Consider the following 22,979-nt stretch of genomic DNA (forward strand, 5'->3'; position numbering starts at 1 on the left):
TCTTGGCCACGGGGGAGGGGGAGGCCCGCTCGCCCCCTGGATCCGCGTCTGGTCAACTGTCCCCCCTAAGCCCCCCCCCCCAACCAGTACGCCAGTGCCTGTGTTATCAAAAGTACTCTAAAAATGCAACTTTTCAATTTCCAAATTAATGGGGAAATTATTTCGGTCTGATATGCCTGACCTCTTAACAATCGAGATTTACCTATAGGGAATCGCAAGAAATGCTAGATTACTATAATTCTGATTATCCTATTATTAGTATTACAAAATGCAAAGTCATCCCATTTATTTAAAGAGATAGATTAGACATGTTATTGTGTTCATGCTCTCTAGAATTTTGTTCAATAGCGGGGGGGGGGGGGGCTGAGCATACATTTCATTTTTCTATGCTTAGCCTAATCCAATTTTTCGCTCCGTCATTTATTTACGCCGCTGCACACGAACACACACGCACACATTCCCACACGCCCGTTCTTTTCTTCTTTTTTTGGCCACGGGGGAGGGGGAGGCCCGCTCGCCCCCTGGATCCGCGTCTGGTCAACTGTCCCCCCCCCCCTAAGCCCCCCCCCCAACCAGTACGCCAGTGCCTGTGTTATCAAAAGTACTCTAAAAATGCAACTTTTCAATTTCCAAATTAATGGGGAAATTATTTCGGTCTGATATGCCTGACCTCTCAACAATCGAAATTTACCTATGCCGGGAATCGCAAGAAATGCTAGGTTACTATTATTCTGATATCCTATTATTACAAAATGCAAAGTCATCCCATTTATTTAAAGAGGGAGATTAAACATGTTATTGTGTTCATGCTCTCTAGAACATATTTCAATAGCGGGGAGGGGGGGGGGGGAGCTGAGCATATATTTCATTTTTCTATACTTAGCCGTATCCATTTTTTTCGCTCCGTCATTTATTTACGCCGCTACACACGAACACACGCACACATTCCCACACGCACGGTATATTATCAACCCGCACAATGACGAAGCGTGCGTGCAATAGATAAAGGAAATCGATGCTTGATTGCAGATCCTCGGAGGCTATAACAAGCCCGTCATTTCGGTTCAACAATCATTGGCTCAAAAAGATTTTCGAGCAATCGGAAACAGACAGACCTGGGGTTTCGTTATCAAACGTTAATGATAGATCATGGCTGTAGCAGGAAAAAGGATCGCCTATGCGGAGGCTTTTGACGGAGATGTGAAAGATTCGAATTTCCGTCTTGAAAAAATCCAGGTTCCTGCGCCTAAAGATGGAGGTAAGGTTCGAAAACAATTTCTATCTTTCTTCATTTATCTTTGTCTGAATAAGCGTAATACATGATACAAAAGGATATCTTTGTGATAGGGCGCGTTTATCGGGGCTTGCCACTAGATACATATCGTACCCCACTATTGAACCCCACTATCATACCCCACTATACGATCGTGATTTGCGGGATGTCGCGTTTATCGTCCCTTCACGATTCAAAATAAAGGCCTTGTGTCTGCCCAGCTGTTTTGACCCGGGAAGCAGACAGTTTCTCGGAGGTCAACTTCACACACATGCTTGTACACAGCACCTGGGGTCCTATTTGTATGTGAGGTTCAAAACAGCTTTGCGTTTATCGATCTCTCAGAAACGTGATTCTGGCTGTATGTCACATACAAAAGACACCTTTTTGCGTCTTTAGATATGCCCATATCTAAAGCCCTTTAAAAAAGGCTTTGCGTTTATCACCTTCTCAATTTGCCTGAAAGACGTTTGAGAAACCTGATTCTAGCCAAAAATTTGGTCGATAAACGCAACCTTCATAAAAGCAGGGGTGGCGATCCCGGGGTGATTTACAAGGTTATTGCAATTGGCGTAAGTTGATATTTTCGAAAGATTTGCAATCATGTTACATATAAATTGTATGAATGTTAATGAAATCTTATGGCCAATTAGCGTCTAATGAATAATAATGATAATGCCATATCAATGTATTTGTATATTTCCCGAGCGCCCGAATATACCCTAAAACTCTATCTGATATATTAAAAAAAAATGTTTTTGACATGAAAATATTCTAATAAATTACGCAGATAACCCACTCTCCAAATATACTCTACGATTATCTTTCAGCAGAGTACAAGAGTTTTACCTTGCCTGTTATATCTACATTTTTCGAAATGTTCGTACTTATTTTCCGTACATTATACTTGATTTGAAATCTTTAATTTTTTATAATTTTTTTTTCTTATGTCAAATCTACTCTTATACACTGTACGCTTGTACAAACAAAACAGAATATATACTGTTTTTTTAATGTAAAATGTGGAATAAATAAAACTTCAAACTTCAAACTTTAGAAATACAAACATCAGTCATAGACGTACAGGCACATTTCGGCGAGGAGATTAGGGGGGGGGGGGGCGTGCTGCAAGCATTTTCGCAATACCAACAAGAGTCTCTAAATTTCCTTTTTTTCAGAGGTTCAGCTGGAAGCCGTGTATCTAACGGTAGACCCTTACATGAGGTAAGAAACTATACTACGTTCCAGTTTACACAGTGATTTGATATTCCGTAGCATTTTATTTCAATTTTCTAATGTCAAACAAAAGGTCAAGTTCTGATAAAAGATGATAACTTTGGGGCTTTCTCAATATTCAAATTCAGTTTGGTGGAACAGATAGCAGAAAATGATGTTCCCTGAAAAGTATTGCCCTTCAAATACGCTCATATTCGAAATATATCAAAGAAAAAAGCTGAAAAGTTTTTACTCAAATTGATATGCTACATTATTTTGTGTGTCGACCCATTTCTGCGTGCAATGTATGTAATCAATTCAGTAAAAGCGAGTCAATTTGTTTTTAATTTCCGATCAATTCAAACCCTCAAAAATGACCCGGCCGTGTCACAATAATGACAAAAAATGACCTGGTGCAAACTTCACAAAAAAACAAACAAATCTAACAAGGTACGCAGATATATCAGTTCAAATATCTCGTGCAAAGCGTCCAGTGAATCGGGGCAAAGTCATTATCTCGACGGAACAAACAAATATTTGTCCTTGTAATTGAGTGTGCCTTTAGATAATACCCCAGCAAAATATGAACAAATAACATTGTACAGCAACTGGTTATTAAAGAACAATATCGTGGAGAATGAAAATTAGTATAAGCATGATAAGCGTCTACAAGCAAGGACATAGCTCGGAATATTACAATTTATTTTCTCTATGATGCCTGAGTGGGCAGAAATATATCAAGGGAAAGTGCGAGAAGAGAGGGGACGAGTAGATATATGATAATTATATATATATAAGGGGAGAGAGAGAGGGGTAGGAGAGAGAGAGAGGGGGGGGGGGGCGAAAGCGAGAGAGAGAGAGAGAGAGAGAAAAAAAGAAGTAATCAGATTTAGAGACAGTTTTGAAAGGAGGGGACAATCATAATAAGCAGAAAGAGAGAGAGAGAGGATGAGAGAGAGAGAGAGATAGAGAGAGAGAGAGAGAGAGATAATGACATGACAAATAAGTACAAAATGAGATTATATTTAGTGACATTGTATTTATTTCCATTTAAGGAATAATCTTTCTTTTCGTTATTTTGCCATTTTTTTTTGGTAACGTCCATTACATAAACGACAATGAGAGCTATCCCATAACAAACTCATGTTTAACCAATAATTATCCACAGGAACCAGGCTATTCCTGGGGGGGCGGGTTCACAAAGCCTTTTTTGAATGACAAATTAAAACATTCAGTGCAAATCTGCTGATAACCAATCAGACGCAAGGATTTCAGTAGCTTATAACCCAAACTGTCATTTGTCACTCGGACAAGTTTTGTGAAACGCCCCCCCTGTATGCTGGGTATTACGAGAATACAGTAATCGATGTGGTAGCAAGACCTTGTGTTTTGTTCATGGACATGAGAGGTCACATTCACGGCTCACAACTTTGGACTTTAGACTTCATATTTTGTGCAAGTCACGGAGTCTAATATTTGCAGACGGAACAATGGATGTTTACCTAATAGCGTTCATGATTGATTGGAATAGAACATGTTCTCGTTTTGTTTTTAAATGTGTATGCTTTTTGAGCTTGCACCCGAGGCATGACTCGACAAAATAGGGATATATGAATTGTGATTAATAAGAATAGTGTAAGTGATTAATAATTTATTAACACAATGTACATAGAAACTATGCTGCGAATGATGATGTTGTTGATCGTGGTTGTGATGATGATAGGTGTTGATGATGATCTTGATGATGATGATGATGATAATATTGATAGTGATCTTGCTGATGATGGTGTTGTTGTTGTGGAGGACGATGATGATGATGACGATGATGATCTTGATGATAATGATTTTGATGATGATGATGATCTTGATGGTGATGATTTTGATGATAATCTTGATGATGATAATAATCTTGATAGTAAAAGTTGATGATGATGGTGTTGTTGAATATGATGATGATGATGATGATGGTGTTGTTGAAGATGATGATGATGATGATGATCTTGATGGTATCGATGATGATGATGATGATGATGATGTTGTTCATGATAATGAGGTCTGTCATTACTCGAAAGGTGAACCAGCGCTATAATGAAATGAACCTAACAATATAATTGCTTCTGTACTCCCTTGTTGAATTCATAATTCGAGTGCACCATTACAAAGAATATACCCAGACTCTGGCTTCATGAAAATGTCTGCATAATTATACCGGCAATGAACAATGTCTATTTGCACTTGATCCTGGTGGACAAACACCCTTCTTAGCTCAACCAAGCGCAAATTTTTCTAAGCGTCCGTGTGAGGGTAGATGACTTTGCAAAATATGGAAAACATGATAATGTCACGTAAAATATATCTGAGGAAATGTTATGTGAATTTGGAGGGTACTTTTTAATGTGCGCGTCGGGTAGATGACTCGACAAAATAAAATCGATTGAAAATGAAAATTAAGATTCAGCATTTAATACTGTTATTGGAAATTGTACTAATCAACTGTAGAAGATTTTGATGAAATAATGTGGATGTTCTAGAAGGATTTATACATTTAACACATGAAAATTATCCAACATTTGGAGTGCAGGTTATCTTTACACTATCTCTTTTAAAATGAGTAATGTTCTTAATCATCATTCCTAACTGGCTTAAAGATAAAGTATGATTCTTTTCATCGAAATTGCACTGATTTTTTTTTCTTCAGGAAGCAATAATGGGAAAAGGTGTAGAGCTATCTCCTAAATATTATATATACACCTCTCAGTGAAACTCTGTAGATGCACTGCAGCTCATGGTATGTAAAGTCTAAAAGATATCAAGTACCTCGAGAATTATTAACCAAATTGAAGGGCAAAGTTCCGAGTGTGGTAATTGATGACTCCGCAAAATATTAATAAAAAGATAATGTAATATTACATTGTGGAGGATAAGTGCTATGTAAATAGTACTGGTTTTCATTATAATGTGTGACCGAGATGGTTATCTCTAGACACAATGGATCAAATGTTAGATTAAGATTATAATGAATGATAAACTAATATCATAATCTTATAGCAAACACAGTAACACACTAAGTAGTGCTGTATTTATGCTCTATGCAAACAGTTCTAGACTGCGTGCAATCAAGCACGATTTTTTTAAAACTTGAACAGACTTGAGATCTTTTTGAAAAGTTTTCAAGTTGGTGGTAGTTGTCTACTGGATGAAATCTGATTCAGCCATAACATCTCCCCCCCCCCCCCTCCCCCAAAACACAAAAACACTTTTGTTTTGTCTGCCCCCGGGAAATAAATATATACACACATATAATATACCCTTTTTTATTAGCAATTATAATTGATCGATCTGATGGTAAGACTTTTTGCAGACAATGTGAACCTACGATGCCATCTGTGATGAAAGAATAGTACAGTATGCGGGCAGTGTGTTACTAATATGTAATAAAGGCGATAACGTATACAAAAATAAAAGAATATAATATTCGATCGAAAAAGGACAAATTAAAGAGCAAAAAATAAGGGGAAAAGGGAAGCAATCAGTCGTGGTAAATGCCAATGGAAAGTTATAGGTTCATGATTTTTTTAAAAGTGAGTTTGGAATGAAAACTATATAAACATATAAATTATGATCTTGAAGATTGACGATGGCATTGTTTGAGAAAGACCAACATCAGATAATAAAGGGGGACAAAAAAGGAAGACCTGTCGACTTTATAAATTGTTATGATAAGAATAAATAGCCTCATATGACAACAAGACATAATTAAGGTGGATGTCTAATTATCATGCAGTTGTGGTATCCGTTTCGATGAGTGAGTGTGGTTTTTTTATGGGGGAGCAGGGGGGGGGGGGGGTGATCGAATTCAGTCGCCCAAATTTCTCCTGCGGAAACACACATGACTCTAATGAAGATGGATGTGAGATCTTTAAACAAGAAATTGGACTAATGTGAGGATGTTCTGAAACAATTGTTAGTACTTGACAGCATTCAAAAGAGAACTTTTCAATATCTAAGATGCACTTACATTAATTTTGTCAACATTTTCACAACTGATTGAGCTTACTTTTTTCGTTGGACAGTGTTTTTTGTTTTGTTTTGTTTTGTTTTGTTTGTTTGTTTGTTTTTGTTTTTTTTTTTTTTTTTGGGGGGGGGGGGTATTATTAGACTTCAGGTCTTCCCCCGCCCTCAAAATGGGGGAGGGGATGCATACCCCCATCCCTTGAAGCCCGAGCTTATGATTTATGTTTCTCAATGAGTGCATATAACGATATAGGATCAGTGTCTGTTTACATTGCCGTTGAGTCCCTGCCGTTTAATAAGCATGTGTATTTTCTCCTCACCACCTGACAGATCATTACTCAGCAAATAAATGCAAAATTTCATTAAAAGACCCCGACCACGGTTGGTTCTATGATATTGTTTAAACAAAAATTAAAACAATCAGAAAACAAAATCGGAAAAAATATAAAAGCCAAACCAAATCAAGCAACCAGAGAATGAGAAAAATCCAAGAAGATACAAACAAACAAAAAACGAACCAGGCAAAAACAAACATGACAAAGAGGGGCCCGATCTGGTCAAAAACGGGTGGAAGGTCAGGACCCTTTTCAGACCCCTACTCTTTCCATCTTGAATCCATAATGTACATTTTGAGTAGCTAAATTTTCTTTTCGTTCATAATATCTTAATTACTGTTCCTTGTTTGACTGTTATGATTTTTATGTTTCTTTTCTGTTGTATAGCGCTCTGATCAGTTTGTCTGTAGTAGCGCTCAATAAGAATCAATTATTATTATAATATTATTATTGATCCCCCCCCCCCAAGGCATAATAAGTTGACCTGGGAGGATGACTTTGCAAAAAATGTGTTTATCAACACGTACAGTTATTAGTTATTCGTTCATACTTTGGAGATGTGTTGTGTACATTGTGCAGTACAAGCATCCATTTGGATAAGATGTAGGGTGCTGGATGACTCGACAAAATATGAATAAATGATTACAATCATACTTTGATCGTATTTTGTCTATCATGAAGCTTTTTTTAACAATTACGATAGATAGGAACTCAATAGTGTATAGAATATAAGTCAGGTTCAACTGTTGATAGTACAATGTTGCAGGTAAAGTTGGAATAATTGTTTCCTACTTGTTGTCAGAAAAACGTAAACATATGGCTTATTCTTGATTGATAGAGTATCAATCTTTCAGAACTTTATTGACACATAAAAGAGTCAAAGAGATTGATCAATAAAGTTCTGAAAAGATTTATAAAGTTATTCTAACTTGTATTTAACCTCTTTTGTCTCAATCGTAATTTTTGTTTTTGTCTTTTTGTTTTTTGTTCATTGTAGATTATTGACTCCACCGGTGGGGGAAACAATGGTCGGAGAGCAAGTCGCAAAGTAAGACACTCATTATTTCATTACTTTCTTGGTATTAAGAAAACAATATTTCTATCATTTAAGAATTCATAAATGATAAGACATGATTATAATACTAATAATGATAGTGATAATAATAATAATGATAATAATAATGATAATAGTAATTAAACATTTTGTACAGCGCGTAACACATGTGCATAATGACATGTCTCTATACGCTTTACAGAACAAAATACAGAAGGAGTGGAAATGGTGCTCAGGGTTCATCATTGTAAGATGTTAAGATGTGCTTTACAGGTGTATATATGTATATATTCAAATTACTTCTGAGCTTGTCTTGTGTTTCTATATTTCTTAGGTATTCCGGCGAGTTATTCCATAAAACAATTGCTGTGATAAATATATGTACGTTTGTGGGTGTATTAAGTCGATGTGTTGGGAAAGCGGATTGAGTATTAAGATTTTATTTTGGTACAAGTACGATATTAAATTGAAAACAAAATCTACTTTGATACTACCAGAATCAGTCATGTGTTTCTATTATTCGTCTGGGCCCTGGTCTCACAAAGAGTTGATATCAATCGCAGCTATGTACATAAGAGATAGGAGACTGCAGACTTGCGATCAATTGGAGGACTTAAGATTGATTCGGATTAATTGTAACTCTTTGTAAGACGGGGCCCTTGTCTATAATTGGAAATAATACGAACGATCTAACTGGCAGTAATAAAATAAAAAGTTATTAGATTAATTTAAAAAAACTACCAAGGAAAGCTTACAGTAATCAGCTTTCGTTTCCATGTATATATTAAAGAATTTGTAATTGTTTTTTGTTTTGTCCACCAGGGTGGTTGCGAGTAAGGATAAGAATGTTCCTGTAGGTACCTTGGTTCAAGCCCAGACTGGGTGGTCATCGCATTCTATTGCCAAGGGAAGTGACGTCGTACCGGTACCGAAATTCACTTCAAACGATTGGCCAAAGTCTCTGGCACTCGGTCTGCTCGGTATGCCTGGGTAAGTTCGCTCTTATAATATATATTTATTTTAATGCCATACTGTCCTATTTGTAGCTACTTGCTCCCTCTATATAGAAAACTTCCCCAATGGGTGCATGTTGGTCCCCCATGATCCTGTTTTTCTTATGTTAATTGAGAGCTGAGTTAATGAGATAGCCACCTGTCACAGTGACCTCGCTGGCTAGCTGGGAGGTCTAATCCCTTCTGGCTGAACTAGTAAAGCCTCCCTTTAAAATAGATTTGTAAGCACTCAAATGTTATTAGAATTATATTGACTAGGCTTACAATACTTTCAAATGATTAGGATAAGTGGACAAGAAGTTGTAATAATGTTTTACAACACAAAATACATGTTTACATAGCACGCATATTGCAGTAATTTGTTGACAATGGTGATATAATTTTCCTTAAAAAGAAAATTAGTATGTGAGGCTTATAAGACTGAGTGCAAAAAATACTATACGTATAATATTAAAGGTAAAGACCAGTAATGGTCATGCGATTGCATTGTGAAAGAAACGTTGTGGAATCGATCAGAAAAGGTTGATCATCTAGCATCTAGCATCTGCAAGGTTCTGGAATCATCAAAATGATAAGAAATTTGGCCCATTCTTCGTAAAGTTACAAGCACTATACACAGAAAGATGTATATGGGACTACCCTATCTCTCTCACCAGACCATGAGAGAGATAAATTTACCAAATATATGAATTAGTAGGCAGTTTCCCGGCAAATTTTTTATCATCATGTATTAGTCAAAACATATTCTTTCACATGATTGGTAATGAGAGCTTCCATTTCATTTTTTGAAATTGGGGCGTTGCCAATACTGGTCTTTACCTTTAAGAAAACAATTTTTGGATTTGCTTTGATGCAGAATAACGGCTTACTTTGCCTTTTTGGACTGCTGTCGTCCAAAAGCAGGGGAAACGGTAGTTGTGAGCGGAGCCGCTGGTGCCGTGGGCGCGGTCGTTGGACAGATAGCCAAAATCAAGGTAAGATAGTAAAGAGAACAGTTTCTTTATATGCTTAGTCCAGCCCCTGACCTCTTTCTGTCTGTCTGTCTGTCTGTCTCTTTCTCTCTGTCACTTCGTCTCTCTCTGTTTCTTCGTCTCTCTGCCCGTCTTTTTCTGTCGCTCTATCTGTTTCTACCTGACTCTGTATGCATGTCTCCCTCTCTGCGTCTGTCTTTCTCTCTCTCTCTCTCTTTCTACCTGTATGTCTCTTTCTCTCTTTGTCTCTCCTTTTCTCTGTCTCTATGTCTCACTTTGTCTCGCTCTGTCTCTGTCTCTGTCTCTCTCTCTCTCTGTATCTTTCTTTCTTTCCCTCTCCCTCTCTTTCTCTTTCTTTCTCTCTCTCCTTTTCTCTTTCACATACACACACACACACACACACACACACACACACACACACACGTCTCTATGTCTCACTCTGTCTCTCTCTGTCTCTGTCTCTGTCTCTGTCTCTCTCTCTGTATGTTTCTTTCTTTCCCTCTCCCCCTCTCTCTCTCTCTTTTTCTTTCTCTCCTTTTCTCTTCCACATACACACACACAAACACACGCACACACGTACACACATTTTATGTCTTTCTCGCCCATTAGATACACAGTCACATGAACGCACACACACAAACACACACTCCTATACGATTAATTCTATGAACTGTCAGTATATAATACATTAAGCTCATTACTACTAGTAATCACTAGAGTTTAACTATGATTAATCTGTTATTGTATTCGAATGGGAATTAAAGAAATTCTATGTAACGGAGGAGTCCCTTTTTGTTGTCCTTTACAAATTTACCCGCCTTATTATTTTACAAGCAAGAAACAGTTAACATACCGGTAATCCAACTAATTCACTTGGAATTAAATGTTACAGAAGTAATATATCACATTTCATCTGTAGATTAAAGTAACACAGGAAGCAGAGAAACTGCGGAAAGGGGGCTATCAATTTAATCCTTCAACAAATCCTTTAATCTCTAATAATATTGTAATAACTACAGAATCCTTCATAATGTACAGTAGTTCGCCTAAACATAGACGGATGCACGCATATAGTATGTGGCATGAGACACTTCAATAGGAATCACACATTTTGTACCACATTTTCCCATATAGGAAGGTCAAACGAATTTATTTTTCTTTTTTTCTGCCCCGGTATCCTAAAGTAAATGAGCTCTAAATTCCTATTAGGTGTATTTATTGTTTACATTTCAATTGCGTTTCATGCTATTAATTTTTAACTTGTGATTTAGTGATTGCTAAATAAATAGATAATAATAATTCCTAGTGTGCAAAATAATGTTTTCTTTAAAGAAAAATCGCCCACATTAGTAACAAACCTAGGTACACACATCAACTCTATTCCAATACGTACTGCTAATACTCCTACTCCTATACTACTACTACTACTACTACTACTACTACTACTACTACTACTACTACTAGTACTACTACTACTACTACTACTACTCCTACTATTACTACTACTTCTACTAGGCCTGCTACAACTACTACTACTACAACTACTACTACTACTACTACAACTACTACTACAACTACTACTAATACTACTGCTACTAATAATACTAGTCTAACTACTATACTGCTACTGCCACTACATGTACTACTATAAATATTACTGTAACTACTACTACTAATACTTCTAATGATGTTGCTGCTACTGCTACTGCTGCTGATACTACTACTACTACCACCACTTCAAGTTCGATAATATGATTATAAGACGTCTAATAACGATAATACGGTTGCATTTGATTTCTCTGTAGGGTTGTCAAGTGATTGGCTTTGCAGGCTCTGACAAGAAGGTTCAATACCTAAAGGACATAGGATACGATGTGGCCGTCAATTATAAGACAATGGGAGACTTGGACAAGAAATTGAAGGAGGTAGCCCCCAAAGGAGTAGACTGCTACTTCGATCTGGTAAGTAAACGGGGGAGTGTTTCACAAAGACGAAGGTCAACTTTACGTTGGACTTAACTATGGCAGGCTGTTCATGCCACTATTTTCTTCCATCATATACTGGCATTGGTTTCTCAAGGGACGTGGTCACAATCGTGGTCACAAATCTACAGAGTTAACATTTGTTGATAGTTCATTTTTTTTGGAAAAAATATTTCTAAAGGTCATAATTGAGAGACCAATGGTGAAAGCAAGTAGTGGCATGAACGGCCTGCCAAAGTTAAGACCAACTTAAAGTCAATCTTAGTCTTTGTGAAACAACCCCCTGATGCGCTAGCGGATGGGTGGGGGGGGGGGGTGTGCATCCACCCACCTTGTGAAACCCAAATGGCATGCCTTCAGTTCAGTGCACAGGCCGGCTGTACTCGACTCGTCTCTGATTAATGACAATTAAAAATCCTTGAACCTACACTTAGAATTTTTAATAATTTGTATACTTTGTCAAATATTTGCTTTCTTTCTACGTTTTGATTAAATGATTTATATAGTAATTTATTAAACTTTCTATTTAACGAATCATCTATTCATTTACCATTTTCACTATTTTTATCGTTTTTTTATCGTTATAACCATTATTAATAATATCATTATTATTAGTTTAATGCTATTATAAAAATTATTGTTCTTATTCTTCCTATTGTTGTTATAATGAATTTATTTATCTGTTAATTTAAGTATTTAGCCATTTATTCATTTATTCATGTATTTCTATTGCTGGTTAATATTATCGGGATACTATACGTGTGGGGAATATATTCCATTGATACAAAATTATAAAACAATTGTTTTATCTTCTAAATAATAGATTGGAGGGGAGTTTTCCAGTACGGTTATCTACAACATGAACGCGCATGGCCGTATATGTGTTTGTGGATCCATCAGCGCCTACAATGCGAAAGAGCCCCCTAAAGGTTTGTATTCTCATAAAATGTTAATTCATAATTACTTTTCCAGGTGGGGTCACCCCTACAAACTCTGCCTTTTAGTCGGCATCCACTTCCATTTCAGTTTCATGTTTTTTAATGTATTGTATCGTGCAAATTGATCTGTATATTAATATGTGAATATGTACAAATCTACCATTATTGTAAATATGAAAAATTGAAAACGGAAAAATAATTTAATTTAATTTAATTTAATTTAATACCCTTCACAAAATATGAGTAAGAAAAGCTGTCATCCGTTGGGGTAATCATAACGTGTAATTTAGATTTCTACCAACCTTTACATTTAGTAGGCAAGCTTTTGTCATGCACTCTTTTGGACATTCTCGAGCCAAGTTTAGATTCACACAGTTTGCAGTCAGCACATTCCACATGAGAGAATTGTTCAACCGTTAACAGGACAAGAAAATGTCCTGCTAATGACCATATCTACTTAATGACTCATTTTTTCACCACATACATGTAATTATGTCCGTCTAATGACGCAGTAATATATAAAATAATAATAATAATAGTGGGTTCTTGTATAGCGCTCATGTCAGTCAGATTTGACCCTCCTGGCGCTCCCGATATATATATATATATATATATATATATATATATATATATATTACTAAAGGCGTCATTAGAGGGACATTTGGAATGAAAATGAGTCATTAAGTAGACATTGTGATTAGGAGGACAATTTGGTGTCCTCTTAACGTTTTTTACGTTTTATTTGTTGTGGAAGGCCCAATTTTGTTATATATCTCTCTCTATATATGTAATTTTACTAAAGGCGTCATTGGAAGGACATTGGGAGTAAAAAAAATGAGTCATTAAGTAGACATTAGGGTTAGGGTTAGGGTTAGGGTTAGGGTTAGGTTTAGGGTTAGGTTTTAGGGTTAGGGTTAGGGTTAGGGTTAGGATTTTTATGATGTCCACTTAATGTACCATGTAGGGTTATACATATATATATATATATATATATATATATATAGCCAGGAAATGTGAAACCTACTTACCTACTTGTTACGTTCCTTTTATAAATTTTTTTTCAGGATTATTATTATTTTTTAATATTTGGTATCATTTTTTTCTTCTTCTTTGCAGCGAGAATCCTTCAACCAGCAATCAATGGTCAGCGTCTATCAATCCAAGGATTCCTTGTCTTCGATCATAAGGATAAATACATGGTGGCCGTAAAACAACTGATGATTTGGCTTCAAGAGGTATTAATCTCCTTTGGGTTATAATGGAATTTTATATCTATTTATTTATAAATATCTATCTATTTATTAATCTCCTTTAAATAGTTTTGTTAATTTTATGACCGATTTATATACCATTCTGGAAGAATATTTTATCATAGAATGGCTTTTCAAAGTATTTTAAAGTCACCATCGTTACGAATACGTTTGTTATCAGCCTATTCTAGTTTTGATTTTGATTTTCATTATTTCTGTTATCAGCAGTAGTAGTAGTTGTAAATATTATTATTATTAGAAGAAGAAGTAGTAGTAGTAGTAGTAGCACTAGGAGAAGTAGTAATAATAGTACTAGAAGTAGTAGTAGTAGTAGTAGTATAGTAGTAGGAGTAGTAGTAGTAGTATTAGTTACAAGTAGTAGTAAAAGTAGTAGTAGCACCAGGAGAAGTAGTAATAATAGTACTAGAAGTAGTAGTAGTAGTAGTAGCAGTAGTAGTAGTAGTATAGTAATAGTAATACAATTCGTAGCAGTGATATTTGGCCAAGCAGAAATTTCTTTACAAAAAGGTTTCCCTTTTCGCTGTTAAGCATAGTCTGTATTAAATACAAAACACTAGGTGACCACAATAAATAAACACATATAAGTCACAGAGATTCTTAGTTCTTTTTTTTGGGGGGGGGGGGGGAGGGGGTATTATTTGTGTCGCTTAAAATAAAGTCCCTTTTTTAATATATCTTATCTTTCTTTTCTTTCTTTTTTCTTTCTTTTTTTACCTTTTTTTCTCCCAGGGTAAGCTGAAATACCAGGAGCATGTGACCAAGGGATTTGAGAACACACCCAAGGCTTTCAAGGGGCTATTCACTGGAGCAAACTTCGGCAAAGCCATCGTCCAGATATAAACATCTCAGAGCAAAAGGAGTAACTCATCCATTTGCCATTATAAGATGTATTACGATCACCGACAGATTCTGATGCTGCCATTAGTTTTGTTGAAAACAAATTTAGAAGCTCGTCAGACTCTTATGGTAGTCGCTAACCTCATACAATGAAATAAATCATCTGGCTTTTTACTACTTCCGTAAGAATATTATCGTCATGATGGCGGTGCTAAATGAAATGTTCGAATTCAATATTACTGATCATAAACAACGAAAAACAAATACTGTCTTCGTATTTCAAATGGAAAGTATGCTGTAGAAGTCTATGCGAAAAAGAGTGGGAAAGGGGGATTTGAAAGAATGAATAACATGATGAATATTGATTAATTATATTGTTAATCTTCTCTTTACCATTTCCTCTATTATACGAATAGTAATATAGTAATGTTTCTGTGTTCCTTAACAACTGTGTAAGAGAAGCAAATCTTATCCGGAATTTGATTTTTCCTATTAGGTTTTAAATTCAAATTGAAATATTATGCAAGCTTTCCAATCTCAAAGCCTGTCGGATGTTTACTCAACATAGAATATAACCTCAATATCCAGATGATCTTTGATGGTTAGGTTATGCACGGTGGTGTATATGAATTCATATGTTTGCGGTTTCACCCGAGAAGGACTGTTTTGGTTTGGAAGGGGATAGAGAAGAAAGTGAGAGAGCGATATTATTTCGGTCCTACAAAAGAACATTAAGGGGCGTCCGGTATTGGGTTAAGTGACCGTACTTGTAAGTACATAATGGAAGAACATTAGCCTTGAAGTTTAATGAATTTTGGAAATTAAATTGATATACCAAGGACTAATTGCAAAATACAATATTGTTATTGAAGTGGTGTTCGTATCTGAAATAAAATCTGAAATATTTAGTTTATCAGCAATATTTTTAATCGAGCTGTTGCAGTGTAGGACAAGTCATGGTTCGAGTTTTGCCTATGTTTATTTTCATTCGTAATATAAAACTACATTCCATATCTTGTGCATGCCATCCCTCCTTTAAACGATATGATATGATATGTTTACCCTTATGATAGTCCACATTCAAAATAGAAGGACTCTAAAATATCAACCGAGACAATTTATCATGCTTTACTGTAAGAACGTCAATATTTTCTGTTCGTTTGTGTATAGAGAAGAAAAATTGCAGTAGACGTAGAACATGGAAAGGAAAGGCATTTAAAAATAAGATCGATACAGGTTAAATTATGTTATGAGCAGAATATGGATAGTTATAGTTTTGAAGCCTTTCTCATGCTAATGACACAAAGGACTTTAGAAGAAAAAGAGCAAGCTTAGCCATTTGCAAACCAATAGTTGCAAATTGCCTAGTTTTAATTAAATTGGAAAGAAATTTGATTGCTAATCTTTAATAAATCGCCAAATGATTGTACTCTGGTGGCGGTAATTGCCGCGAAGATCCAAGATTTTGAGTAACAAATCGAAGCGTGCACCATGTCATAATTATTTACCTTTTATCAGGATCATGATTATTCATCATCATATTTTTTTCTTGAGCGCGGTCTTTTGCAAGAGTTATGATAGTCATTTTTATCCACATTGTGTAGTATATCAAGTTGAACAAACTTTGCTTAAAAGCTGAATGCTATGAAATAAAATGCTTTGTAATGTAGATTCATCTGGGTATGCTTCTAATTTCTTTGATGGGGTATACAGCTTGTGGCTTTGTACTCGATAGGAAGTGATGGAGAGTAAGAGAGATAGTGAGTGAGAGAGAGAGAGAGAGAAAGAAAGAGAGGGGAGAGGGGATAGAACGAGAGAGGGGCAGAGAGAGAGAAGAAACAAACATTTAGAGAAGGGGGCGCCTACTGCATCTATACGATAAATATCAACCGGCCCTCACGCCAAAATAGTGCGTGGCCCGTGTCACAAGGTGGAAATCGTGCCACACCTTGCGCCTGGGATCTTATGCTATTGTTGGTACTGCCACTAAGGCTTTGGTAACCTCGCAAAAAGAAGAATAATTAACACAAATGTTTAGGTTGAATAAACCTTTTTTTAATGCAAACTTTTCTAAACAACGGTTACAACATAATACATAAATGCATTTATAAACATGGGAAACTTATCAAAACAGAAGATTAATACAGTCCACTGATATAATTTATGTAGATCCTTAGCTTTGTCTTTAGTTTGGGTATATCCTGTTTCAGGACCCTGTTTCATAAAAGCTGTCATCAATACCAACTGCCACAGATCTATAAGAAATCTGCTCACAGCCAATCAAATGCAAGGATTTCAGTAGCTTATAACAATTACCGTAACTTGTTACTGACATCAAGTTTCATGAAACAGGGTCCAGGAGTATCCTGACAACGACCTGTCTGTCTGTCTGATGTCAGCCCCTGTCGATGGATAGACATGTACCAATGGTTCTGTCCTCTCCTTCTGTTCCAGTTACAGTACAGCTACATAAATCCTAAATATCAACTTTTCATTGGTGTTTACAGATTTACACTGATTTCAAATGTCCAATGTGGAATCACAAGACCGGCACTAATAGGACCTGGACTATTGAGGAGGCGCGATAGCTCAGTAGGTAGAGCAGTGGTCTCGTATTCCGGATGGGGTCGTTCGATGATCATAGCCATACCCAATCAGGAAACTTGAGACGAATTAACAACATGAGTTTTGAAACAGTGAGGGAAAATTTTGTCTAGATAGGTTCCGGATTCTAAAAAAAAAAAAAGATTGTAAAGGGGAAAGAAGATGATAACGAAGAAGAAGATGGCGAAGGAGGAGGCGGAGGAGGAGGAGGAGGAGGAGGAATGCACCAGCTATAGAAGCATAATACTCACATGTACAGCAAACCACTGCAATGATCATATCACTGCTTACACCATCCCTTGGTCTGGATTCGTACCAGCATTCCGATATGTCCCTCGCATCCTGATCACACCGTATAGTACCGTACTCTGGACTGGCGTTGGTTTCAGTAGTGTTGTACACATTGCCGCTCAATGTAGCATAGGCTCCCCGACTATAACCAAGGTGCTGGCAGACCAGATGGGACGTATTCACGGACCAGGCCTCGTGTGTAAAGAGTTTAACCTGGGATGGAGAATCATGGCTGGTAAAGCCCACTCTCCCTTCGCCGATGCTCTGGTTAGATCCATGTAAACTTACAGATAGGATAATAGTAACTGAATTAAAGAAAATAAGATATAGTGTTATAAAGTAAAAGGCGAAGTGTACTTCATAGCGTGGTTCCAAATAGAAGAACATGATTTGTTATGGCAATGAATCACTTCCGACCTGTAGTTCTTCTTGGTTAAACATAAACTACCCAATTTTACCGGTATTGTCATTGCTCTGGGTGGGTAGTATTTATGTATTTATATATCAATGTAAACCGTGACAATTATAAAAGCAATACTCTCTTTGACAATCTATATGGATGGAGCAAACTTCAGTATGCGGGCTGGAAACCCAGTGACCAGAGATATTTATTATCCAGGCGAACGCCCCCTCCAAACATCACCTTTAATATATCAATTCTGTCTGAAAACTGAAATTTAATTAGAGCATCCTTTTGCCTTGCCGGCAAATTTCGTAGGACGCCCCCTACACACACAGACACACAGGCACACGCACGCACGCACGCACGCATACACACACACGCACAAAAGGAAAGGAACTTACATTTTTCACACCTGTTGCCGCCATATCTGTCTGGACAGGAACAAGTAAATCCTTCAAACGTTTCGTTGCTTGTCCCTCCGTTGAGACAAGGATTGCGGAAACATTCTGTGGGAGAAGGGATATGGGTGTGATATAATGCATCTTGCACAAGATGAGTCAGTTGCGTTATTACCTGCGTTAATAAAGCTCATAAAGTTTTCGTTACATGTTTCTCCATTGAGGCACGGATGGTAGAAACATGCTGAGGAGAAAGGGATAAATGCATGTTTCACAAAGGGCGTCAACGCAGGAGCGTCATTATGTTCGTGCGCCAGTGAGCCTGTAAAATCCTACACATCCCGAGACGTCACTTCAATTGCGTTATTCCCTGCACTAGTGATGCCTATTAGGTTACCTTATTTTGCATTTTCCTCCATAAAAGGCATCGTTTAACAATTTATAACAATGATGATGAAAAGCATAGTATCTCTACCAAATACACAGCTAGGACAACATCGCCAGAATTACAATGTTACATAATACAGTGTCGTAGTCGACAAGCACTTGACTTGCTACTCAAAGGTCGTGGTTAGATCCCTGACACTGCACTTATGTCCTTTGACAAGGCATTAACCTTCATTTGCCACACTCGACGCAGGTGAGAACGGGTACCTTGCAGGAATTAATTACTTGAAATGCTGGAGCGCTGTAATGGCAGCACAGTTAAAGGGTAAAGCCGGGGTAAAAATTAGTGCGCCTCGGAGTAGAAATGATAATGATCAAGGATAATGAGATGATGGTGATGGTGGTGGTGACGATAATATTGTGAAGATAGAAATAATCTGACAATCATTCGGGGAGTCAATTGTATTTTAAAGGTCGTCTGTACTATTTCGGCCAGAAGGGATTAGACCACCCAGCGAGGTCGCTGACAGGTGGCTATCTCATCAACTCAGCTCTCAATTAACATAAGAAAAAGATGATCATGGGGGACCAACAGGCACCGATTGGGAAAGTTTTCGATATAGAGGGAACAAGTAGCTGCAAGTAGTACAGTGGGGCTTTAAAGGTACGGCAGTCATCATGGCCCTCTTTTAAAGGCCCACTGCACTATTTGTAGCTACTTGCGCCCTCTATATATAACAAACTATACCCAATCGGTGACCATTGGTCCCCCATGATCCTCTTTTTCTTATGTTATTTGATAGTTGGGTTGATGAGATAGCCACATGTTCAGTGACCTTGCAGGGTGGTCTAATCCCTCCTTTACACTAGTACTGATAAGCTTTAGCATGGATAGCTTCCTACCTGGTTCTCTGCAGACGTAATGGTAGGCGATCTTGTTATCTAACTGGCTGAACAGAGTATGTAGTTCATTCGGAGCCCCTTTCAGTACATACTCCATCACATCGCCTTCCTCAGTGGTCCGGGTAGGGCATTTTATGTTTGTCAGGCAAGGCTGCTGAACATCTGCCCCCAGGAATCTCTGCCAATTAGTGACCTAACAGTGTCACAAATAAGGTATCTAAATATGATTATCTTACCGTAATTTAAGGCCTAAAACCCTGAGCTTCCGGGGGTTCTGCCCCCAGGACTCTCTGCCAATTAGTGACCTAACAGTGTCACAAATAAGGTATCTATTTATCTTACCGTAATTTAAGGCCTAAAAACCCTGAGCTTCCGGGGGCTCAGCCCCTTGACCCCCCTGCCGAGGCTTCCAAACGTTTTTGCTCATTACGCCACTGTCCCTGGAAGGTGAGCCCCCCTGAAACGTTTGCCCCCAAATCCCAAACTGCTTCCGGCGCGCCTGACTCCATTGCTCTTGTCAAATAGCACTTACCTCCATTAGATCGAATAGCGCCCTGTACTGAACCATACAGAAGAAAGGAAAGACACAGCAAGATCTTGAAAAGGAGAAAAAATCACAAAAAAATCGAGTTAAGCGGCTATTGGGGTGATACAAGTTCTTTTCAATAATCTATCAAGTAAAAAAATCCGATATGAATCAATACAAGGGGCATGCACCTTCAAGAGTTTGTGGAAATTATTTAGGGATTAAGTCAGAATTTGAAGTCGATATTTAAGTTGTAAGTTCATTTGTAAATAAGCAATGATTCAAAACAACTAATAATACAAGATGTGTCACGTTTCACCTACGGAGAACTGAATTGCAAAATTCTGTAATGGACTTCTAAATGCCATTTGTTTGGGTTATTTTCCCTCTGAAATAGGAATCGTGTTGTCCCATTTGAGGCAAATGATAATAACTATGATGAATGATGATAATGATTCGACTACTACCACTACTACTACTACTACTACTAGTTATAATAATAAAAACATCAAAAATAGCAACAGCGATGATCATAATCATAATTATAATCGTAATGATTTTAATAATTATGATAATAATAATGTCAATCACAACAATGATAATAACTATAATCATCCTTATCATCATCGTCATCATGAAGGAAAAAAAAGACCATATCGTTTAGTTCCTTAGCTTCCCCATAAATCTAGCTAAAATTGACTTAAAGGGATATTTGAGTTCTTTTTCAGACCGCAAATGCCTTCAAAGTGCATGGTTATTGCTCTTATTATTATCTATGACATTTTTAGTGCCCTTTTAGAACCTAAAATTGCTATGAAGGAAATTTTAGACCCCAAAATGTGTAAAATTTAGCCAATACGATCATACCAATTCAGCTCCACTTTAAAAAAAATACGGTGACAGTTAATTAATTATTTAATTAAAAATGACAATACATGGGCCGGCTGGTTGTGCTTAATATAACCAACACGAATATGCCAACAAAAAAGCAAACATCAGCATTGGCTAAAATACGACGTAAAAGGCGCTATTTCGTTTTTTCAACGACTTTTTCAAATTATCTAATATTTGTGGTGGTACACAAGTATAAGAAATCGTTATATTTATGGATATTTCAGCCGTCTCTGAACCGGTTAAACCCCCCTCAATTTTTGTTGGTGTGTTTTGGAGGAAACCCCCCTTTCATTTTGTTTTGTTTTAATGCCCCCCCCCCAACGGAACGAAATGTCGATCCGTCAAATTTCGGGACAAATTTTTTTTTTTTAAATGTGCTCTTATCCCCCCCACCAACCCCCTACCCCCATACCCCGCACCCGTACCCCGAAAGTGTCCCTTTTGCATAGGAAAGTGCCTCTTTTATACTTTCACACGTGCCCCTATTACTTTGTTAAAGTGCCCTTCCTCCTTCTCACCTATAGGTGCCCCTTTCTTTCGAAAAGTTCCCATTTTTCTTTGCTATATGTGCCCTTTTTAATCTCTAGTAAGTGCCCCTTTTCAGGTACAAGAAGTGCCCCTTTTCACTTTTGATAAGTGCCCCCTTCACCTCTGATAATTGCATTATTCATATCTGAGAGGTGCCCTGTTTACTTTGACAAGTTCCCCTTTTTCCTTTGTAAGAAGTGCCCCTTCCCCTTGTAATAACTACCCCTATTTAACTCAAATAAGCGCACATTTTATTTTCAAATGTGCCCCTTTTTCTTTTGTTAAGTGCCCCTATTAAAAACAAAGAGCTACTTCCCCTTCTCATAAATGCCCCTTTTCATATCTGGTAAATGACTCTTTGCAGGTACGAGATGTTTTACTCCGTTATACTTCAGAAAAGTGCCCACTTCAGCCCCGATAATTCCCCCTATTCGAATCTGAGATATTTATTATTTATTTATCAGTATTTTTAAAGTAGGGTGGTTCCTTCAGTAGTTAAATACTGTTTTCCGTTATGCTCGTTTTACAAGGGCCACTTACCCTCCTGATAAGTGCTCCTTTTATCTCTGATGAGTGCCCCATTGCAACTCTAATAACTGCCCCTTTTATTTTGACACGTGCCCATTTTCCTTTCTAATATATAATCGTTTTCCTTCTTATAAATCCCCTTCCCCTTCTCATAATTACCCATTTTCATATCTGATGAGTGCCCAGTTTTTTTAACATGTGCCTCTTTTTCTTTTTAATAAGAGCTGCTTCCCCCTTCTCATAAAAGACCCCTTTCATCTCCGATAAATGCCCTATTAGAAACTGATCGGTGACCCTTTTTCTTTCAACAAATGCAAATTTTCCTTTATTATAAGTGCCCTTTTTTATGTTCGATAAGTGCCCCTTTCACCTCTGATAATTTCCCGTTTAACAGTGATACGTGCCCCTTTTTCCCTTTCCAATAATTATTTTACTGTAGTTTATTTATGTTTGTATGATTAGTTATGTTTTTACACAATGTACACAATTTTGCAATTCAGCCATCTGGCTGCAAATGAATTTTCAATAAAACCATTACCATTACCCTTATAAGGGATATATCCCCTTTTCATAAATGCCCCCTCCACCTCTTATAAATGCCCCCATCATAATCT

The 22,979-nt window shown here is 37.1% G+C and overlaps 1 protein-coding gene across 1 annotated transcript; it reads left to right on the forward strand.

The window, feature by feature from the left end:
• The first annotated feature begins 1,017 nt into the window (after nucleotides 1-1,017).
• LOC755830 (prostaglandin reductase 1) lies at nucleotides 1,018-16,574 on the forward strand. The gene is made up of 9 exons (XM_030989383.1): nucleotides 1,018-1,258; nucleotides 2,452-2,497; nucleotides 7,835-7,885; nucleotides 8,714-8,881; nucleotides 9,761-9,878; nucleotides 11,681-11,836; nucleotides 12,681-12,786; nucleotides 13,912-14,030; nucleotides 14,796-16,574. Exons 1-9 carry the CDS (start codon nucleotides 1,150-1,152, stop codon nucleotides 14,904-14,906), a joined length of 984 nt encoding a protein of 327 aa, XP_030845243.1. The 5' UTR covers nucleotides 1,018-1,149; the 3' UTR covers nucleotides 14,907-16,574.
• Nucleotides 16,575-22,979: the final 6,405 nt, after the last annotated feature.

This window comes from Strongylocentrotus purpuratus, unplaced genomic scaffold (assembly GCF_000002235.5).
Source record: "Strongylocentrotus purpuratus isolate Spur 01 unplaced genomic scaffold, Spur_5.0 spur5_scaffold_18, whole genome shotgun sequence".
Lineage (NCBI taxonomy): Eukaryota > Metazoa > Echinodermata > Echinoidea > Camarodonta > Strongylocentrotidae > Strongylocentrotus > Strongylocentrotus purpuratus.